The 7,715-nt window shown below is 44.0% G+C and overlaps 1 protein-coding gene across 3 annotated transcripts in view; it reads right to left on the reverse strand.

Moving 5' to 3' along the window:
* Positions 1-3,342: 3,342 nt before the first annotated feature.
* bcor (BCL6 corepressor) overlaps positions 3,343-7,715 on the reverse strand; it is a 32,108-nt gene continuing 27,735 nt past the window's right edge. For all 3 annotated transcript variants that reach the window (XM_068328751.1, XM_068328752.1, XM_068328750.1), the window contains 5 exons: positions 7,108-7,274; positions 6,728-6,873; positions 4,834-4,911; positions 4,557-4,710; positions 3,343-4,437 (listed from right to left, as the gene is read on the reverse strand). In XM_068328751.1, the coding sequence (XP_068184852.1) occupies positions 4,107-4,437; positions 4,557-4,710; positions 4,834-4,911; positions 6,728-6,873; positions 7,108-7,274 (876 nt within the window). In that variant the 3' untranslated portion in view covers positions 3,343-4,106. The remainder of the gene's footprint in view (positions 4,438-4,556; positions 4,711-4,833; positions 4,912-6,727; positions 6,874-7,107; positions 7,275-7,715) is intronic.

A 7,715-nucleotide genomic window follows, 5' to 3' on the forward strand; every position in this document is an offset into this window, starting at 1 on the left:
CGCAAAGGATGACGGGACATAACCTGCGGCAGCAGAAGCCGGGATCAGCAGCATTCACCTGTTCAGGTTTTCCTCTTGAGCGTCTTGTGTAAAACCAACAGAATTTGATAAAACGTGAAAAAATACAATGACGAAAATGAGTAATTAATAAATAGATATTTTAAGACGTTCTAAATGCTTTTTGTCAACTTCAACGTCAGTTATTAACAACCTGAATCTGAAAGGGACATTAATTAAACCAAAGGAGGTAGAAGGACTGTCATTAGGATTACACAGTATTGATTAAAAAAAAAAATGTTTTATTCATTTTTTTATTGGCCAGGGTAGGGCATGTCCCAGAAAGAATTTTGGCATGGATTTTCCACTGTAAAAACAATGAGTGGATTGTAGTAACCATATCTACATCTGCATCACAGTGTGAAGTTCAACATCCAAATGAGAATAGAGCATTTCTGTATTTAACAGCAAGTAATGATTGGTCAACCCGAGCTTAAAAACAAGAGAAGGAAACAGTTAGCAGTTTCCTCCTGAAGATGTCAGGCTGCACACTAGTTGAGGAGTAAAAAAAAAAGTTCAGATAAACCGGGACAGCCTTTATAATTATGTTTTTTTGAGAACTTTCCTTTACTAACATGTATGTATGCTGGTTTACTGTTTAGTTTACACACTCACAAGCATCCGACATGGTCCAGTGTTTGTTAGCATTTCAACACGATTGCATCCCGCAAACCTTGAGAAAAGTAGGTCAAGGTCAAATTTTAACTTTTGTACATTTTTTTGTACATATCTCAATAAGATAAAAAGACTAAACAAAAGGCATTATATTCAAGGAGGCAAGGGAATGAAAATTAGATCATAACCTTGACCTTGAAAAACTAGGTCAAGGTCAAATTTTCACTTTTATACCTTTTTAGGTCCACATCTCTGAAACCTGATGAGATATAATCACAAAACAAAAGGCAACATTTTCAGGAACCCAGAGGCACAAAAATGTGCAGGTCAGGGTAAAATTTTGAATTCAGGGTTGTTGCGGGATGTAGCAGTCTCTAACTGCCTTGGTCTTTCCTTAAACTGCCCTAAACAAAATCTGTTGTAATGAAAATCACGTCTGTCTTTCCTTTGTCACCACTGTTGTTAGACAGAATGCAACAACCTATTATTTTTGTGATGAAAATGTATGAGAAGGAGTATCTGCACTAATCCAATTTACATAAAACATAAGAGAAAACAACTGAAGGAAACTTACAAAGGAACCAATAAAGATGAATAACGACTCTCAGATTAGACCTCTGCTTTAGATTATTCAGGGCAACAAATCTAATTCAGTATCTGCTTATATGAAGTAGTTCAAATGTTAAGATATTCTTTTACAAGTACAGGTATTTCTTTTAAAGACGTTACTCGAGGCTACATCAGTTTTTTCACCAGATTATCTTTTTTAGAGAAATTTTCAAAATGTATAAAATTTCTACAACCTGTTTTTAGAAGTCAAACAAAGTGTAGATGGTTTTTCATTCTACATCCTACCATTATGGTATACAGTACTGACACTTAAGAGAAAATATTTCACAGAAATGCAAATTGACTATGTCATTCATATTATAAATGCTTCTTGGAAATGTCCATTTATTAATTAAAATAGCTGATTATTAGAGGTTTGTGTTGAGGGTCAAATATTTGTCTCCTTAATTACATCCTGTTGTTGAGAAAACGTGACCCCCCCAGCACCTTTTGCCTCCGAATAGGACTCTGGCTGTAAGGTCGTCTCAATTAGCTGTCTGACAGCCTCTTGTCACTTCGTGACCTTTGCCTAGATATGTGAAATGGACTAACTTCTCTCTGCCTGGAGACAGCTGCTAAAGCTCAGACTTCCTTCCGTAAAGCTTTCTGAACTTTGCAGCTAAATCAAATAAACATACAACACATTATTGGTTATCTCTCCAGCAAGTCTAGAGATCATTCCAATGTCTGATGAAGATTTAATCTGCTGCCCCTCTTTTTGGATTATTTGATAGGGCATTTATTTATGGCATGAGTGTCTGGTTTGCCCGTGTGTCTCTCCATAAGGCAACACTGACAGCCTGAGGATCAACTAACTGCTCACACGGATTTCACACTGACCCTTGGCCCTACCAAGGATCTGTTTGCACTCACTTTAAGGAGGGCAGTTGGGATATTAGGGCCTGGGTTCCTCAAGTAACTCCACGTAACCTCACTTGCTATTTTTGTTGAGGTTGACTGTCAAGTTTTTCTGTGAAACAGTTCTTTACAGCCACTGAACACACAACCGTCAGTACCTAATTGCATAAATCACACATTCAGTGTATTCACTACGTGATGCAGAACTTGATTGGACTAATCTGCTGGGGAGGGGGGCAAATGGACTGACATCACCCCTGTTCTAAAAGCACATTCAGCAAATAAATGTGTTGAGTAAATATTAATTTTTCTAAAGGTTAAAGATGATTTCTTGAAAGCACTTTGAAAGAATCGTTACTCAAGAAACAATCAATAATGAATTTGTCGAGCCTATTTTAAGCCACAGATTTAGTGTGCTGGTGAGTATTTTTGGTTGTGTGATGGGCGTATGTTGGGCTGACTCAAACAAAGTGCCCATGACTAATGATACTGGCGTGACTCAATGTGTTTTTAATAGTTCCTGGATCGCGCTAGGGTCAGAGGCACGGGGAAATAAAACACATCAGAGATTGGTTTCTCAGTACTCCTTAGCTGTATTGCTTCATTTTGGGTCCTGGACACCAAAAAACCACCATTTGAGTTGAAATTGTGATTAAGATGTATAATTTCAAAACTCCAGTGTATAAAATTGAATATCTGAAAGCGAACATGAGGCCAATCCTAGCTTTAATTTAAAAAATAATCCTCTAGATTAAAAAATATAATGCAGGTTTTCAAGATTTTCTACCTATACCTTGTGTTTCACGGATAAATAAAATCAACATATACATATAAGAATCGAATTTGTCGCTGAAGGTCATGAGGAACGTGGTTAATTTTCGCCACTGGGGGGCGCTGCAGGCCAGAAGGGCCGCAAGTGAGTCACGGTTAATTGTTCAGCCCGGGCTGCAGAGATAAATAGAATGACACCTTCAATACACAAATTTTCCAAGAGATGGCAATAGAGGATTTCATTTGTGTTTACACCCGAGGCGTCCGGGAGAAGCGTGCAATAATTAGGCTAAATCAATTTGACATGGCAGCAAGGAAAACTTTAAGTCTCACGGCCCATTTGAATAAAACGTTGACGAAAAAGGCAGGGAAGACGTTTCCTCTTGCAGTTTGTATATTTATTTTAAAGCAACTTCTTTTGTAAAATATAAATACAAATTATGGTATATTTTAATTACAAAGTTAAAACAAAAATGAAACACACCAAAAATTACTTTACTTGCAGCAGCCTCCCTGTACAAGCTCTGTGCTACAGGGTGAATATCAGCACCCCTAAAACTTTATTATACAAACAATTTTGTAATTTTGCATGTTAAATTACAGACTAAACAGGAAGCAAAATTTGAAAATTAAAAGATACAATAAAATAGCCCCTGAGGCTCAAGCGAGCGCTGAAGTCTGAGGAGAGAAAGGAAAAAAGCAGGACATCATGTGCTTCCTATGAACACAAATACCACATTCAATAGTACTGTCTCAGTACTATCCTGTACAGCTACACACAGGCACAATGCGCTGCATGCTCACACACTCCATCTGATTGTTGACAACACAACAATCTGTTGCCATATACAATCATTCAGAGAAGTTGTGAGCAGCACCTGAAAGAAAAAAAAATCTTTATATATATATATATTTTTATTTATTTATTTATACATATATTAATCTATAAAAATATGACCATTATTATGTCTATTGAGCCACAAACATATCAATCCTCATTTAACAAAGGGTAACGTTCAGCAGCCCCTTCAGCCAGCAGGTCAGTCTATCTGTACAGTGCACCGGTGCTGGTCCAGAGCAGGGCCACAGCGTGGGAACTGGTGGTAAGGCTAAGGCATATCACCATACCCTCTGGTTGGGTCTAAAGCAAACAGCAGTTGGTATGGATCCAGATCTTTGTTCAGTGGCTTCAGGGGTCAGGATGAGCCCAATTTGCCAATAACTTTGATTTTGTCCTTCAGTTTGTCCGCCGGGTGGTCCCAGTGGTCGTCCAAACACTCCAGCGTGGAGCCAAGGAGAGCGGCCAGCTCGGCGCTGTCTTCCACGAGGTCCAACAAGTCCTTGCTGTCTGGATGGAAGCCTTCCAGCTCTTCGGGACAGGAGAAGAGCTGCGATAAAGAGGCCTGCCGGTAAAACTCTGCCTCGGCTACCGTCACCACCTCCATGTGAGGGAACGTCTGTCGGAAACCACGGGCAGACATCCTCAGCCGTCGAAGCACGTCCGACAGTAGCAGCCAGTTTCTTGGCCTAAGAGAGGAAATCGATTGGGTTTTTTTTTAGGAATGAGAGCTGTGTGTGAGGTACAAACAAACAAACAAACACAAACACATGCAAAAGGTGCATCTGTCGTTGTGATGAAAGCTCACCCTTGGGAGAGGGACACCTGGATGTTGTAGCAAGGCAGCAGAGGCCGGTCAGAGAACTCAAACTCAAACACCTCCTTTTTATCTTCCTGATCCTCATCCTCGGGGCCCGGGGCGTCCGCCAGGATGTCGTAGATGCCTCCCTCCTCACTTGATTCTGATGTACAGAAAATTTAAAAAAACACACATAAGATGAGGAATTACAGACAAACATTAATCAAAGATGAACAATACAAAAGATTGAAGACTTTAAATTCTCAGAGCGTTGATCAGTACTCACCACACACAGCGCTGCCGTAGAATTCCCAATAAAGCCCTGGGTCATCATCCAGGCGGCCCTGAAGGTCAGCAAAGTAATCTATGGAGAGAAGAGGAGCAAAGCCTGTTATTCAAGAGCCAGCGCCCTGAGGACAAGCAACGAGGCAAATACAATTGCCCTTTAAGACTACAGCAGAAAAATGGATAAAGAGCACAGTAAAATAAAAGAGGAGGAGGAGAAGAAGGAGGGGTAGTGTCAGGAGAGAAAAGAGAAACAAACAGAGCAAACGTTTAGAGGGGGAGGAAGAGGGGGGAGGCGATGGTCAGGGGCCAGCGGTGGTACCACGGGGGAGGAGAGCGACTGTCTCCGCCGGGGTGAGGGCTGGCTCGGTTCAGAGCGGGGCAACAGAAGACTGCCAGGAAACAGGAACCACACACAGTCGCAGAGCGCACACACTCACTGTGCGCAAACACACACACACACACACACAGAGCCGGGAACAAACAAGCAGAGAGCGCTCGATAAGCACACACACGGCGAAAGCAAGGTGTGTAGTCAGCACGCACGCACATACACGCACACACACACACACACACACACACGCGCACGCTCAGACTGAGCGCTGGGCTTTGTGCCAGTGCTGAGGTGTGGGGCGTCTGGCGTGTGTTTGGAGGGATTAACGGCCTCCAGATGAGTGGGACCAGGTGGAGGGAGGGCAGCAATCACTCGCTCTCGCACATTTTCTCTGGTGCTTGATCTCCCCTCTTCCCCCCCCCGCTTGTCAGTCTAGCGATCATTGATCTATCCATCCATGCTCTTTTCAAAATTCAACACCATCCCTTCCTCACCATCCACCCATAAATCTCCCATTTTTGCGCTTAAACCTTTTCACCCTCCTTCGAGGCGTGAACTTGAAACTGTTCCGTTTCGTCTCCCATTCTACCGGTTACTGAAAATTTTTGCGGCGTGTCTCAGATTAACGCTTTTAAACTAATGAAACATTCATGCAGCATTAAACGGCTTCCTATAGAGGAAGCATGTGCATGTGCAGGCTTTTCATTTCCTCCTCCTATACACAAACTTGTGTTATCACAACATGACTGCAAACACTCGTACGAGCCCTAACAGGATCCGTGCCCCAAAGTACCAGACTCTAGCGTGACAGCCTGCTAAAAAAAAAAAAAAAAAGACGCGCTCAGGCACTCGCATGAAAAGCTTACAAAAGCAGCGTCTCCAGCCAGAGCAAAGCAGATTTCCGCACGTACGCTGAGCAAACAGAGTTGGCGTTGCTAAGTAACCAGATAGAGGAGCTCAGAGGCAGCAGCACGCACCCTGGCGGGCTGACACTCCCTCTCTAACAGGTGGTCGGGGGGTGGGGGGTGGGGGTGGGGTGGTGAGTGAGGGGAGGAGGCGCACCGGAGGAGGGAAAATGGAATGATGGAGACAGACCCGTCTTGTAGGGGCGGCTGGGAGGCGCGGGGGTGAGGATTTACAGAGAGGGACTCACGTGAACAGGTTGTTCAGAGGTCACAGCATTGAAAGAACAGCAAACAGAGACAGAGCCAAGCCTGGGGCATTGGGGGAACTGGGTTGCTGCCCAATCCTTTCAACAATTTACCCTTGCCCCACCTCAATATACTTGGCTGATTATACACCGCTTTATATCTGAGGATATTAATTGACTCATTTGGCGTTAGTGTTTTCATGATTCGTGGGGAAAAGGGAACGTTAATATTCAGATTCTGGTTGTCTGGTGACTGAAGATGGTGGAAAAAAAACCACATCCCTGAACGGTTCTTTTGTCTCAAAAAGGCAAATGTTAACACGCTGGTCTCCAGAGGAGAGCGCGGTGAGGAGAGGATGGCTTCCAAAGACCGGGATTAATATCTGGATTGAAAGGTCATCTGTAGGTTACCTGTGAGGAAGCGCTCCATGCTGTCACTGTGGGTCATCTTGAGGAGGCCACGGCCAGAGTAGGTGGCCAGGGTGGGGTCGGCGCCGTACGACAGTAGGATTCGCACCACGTCCAGGTGATCGTTCTCCACCGCGTCGTGGATCGGTCTAGAGACACAATTCCATTTATTTCATCAGAAAATCTGCCACTGGAGATGCTCGGATTCACTCTCAGATTACCCATAAACTTTGACCTTGAACGACCTTAAGTAACTCCATGATGAAACCCTTCTATCCTAACTAGAAGATGCAGGGAAAAAAGTCTAAAACCGTGCCTGTAAGCAGACGGCTGCGTGATTGTGTGAACATATGCACACGTATGATTGGACATGTTTGCTCTACCTCGTGCCATCCTGCGCGCTGCAGTTGATGTCGGCTCCATAATCCAGCAGGTGTTGGACGATGCTGAGCCAGCCGCGGGCGCACGCCTCGTGGAGAGCACAGTAGCCGGCGTAGTCCCTGTGGTTCACCTCACACACTCTGTTCTCCAGACAGTACAGCACCACCTCCTGCAGACAGTCGGCGCAGAGTTTAGTGTCACATGTGTGATAAACTTGAGCAACAAGAGACCAGACGCACGACTCAAATCGACGGAGACTCGCACGACGAGAGCGGTCCTTCTCTCTACGCTTCCTGTGGGAGAGGCATTACAAACAAAAAAAAGCAGGAACTGAGTCGTTTCCTGTGCCGGACCAAAAGCACACACAAACGCTCCATAATACCAGCGCCGGCGCCAGAAGACATTAAGGAGACTAAGTGTGACTCAACTGCATTTAGCCTGCCAGATTCTGCTTGTGCACGCACGACTATGTGTTAATGTTCGTCTGTGTGCCATGGCTGGACCTGGACGTTGCTGTGGCAGCCAGTTATGATGGTTGGGCTCTAAACACAGAATAATGGAAGCGGAACAAAGAGATTTGATAGAAGCGTTCAAGAGCTGGACGTGTTTC

This window comes from Antennarius striatus, chromosome 12 (assembly GCF_040054535.1).
Source record: "Antennarius striatus isolate MH-2024 chromosome 12, ASM4005453v1, whole genome shotgun sequence".
NCBI lineage: Eukaryota > Metazoa > Chordata > Actinopteri > Lophiiformes > Antennariidae > Antennarius > Antennarius striatus.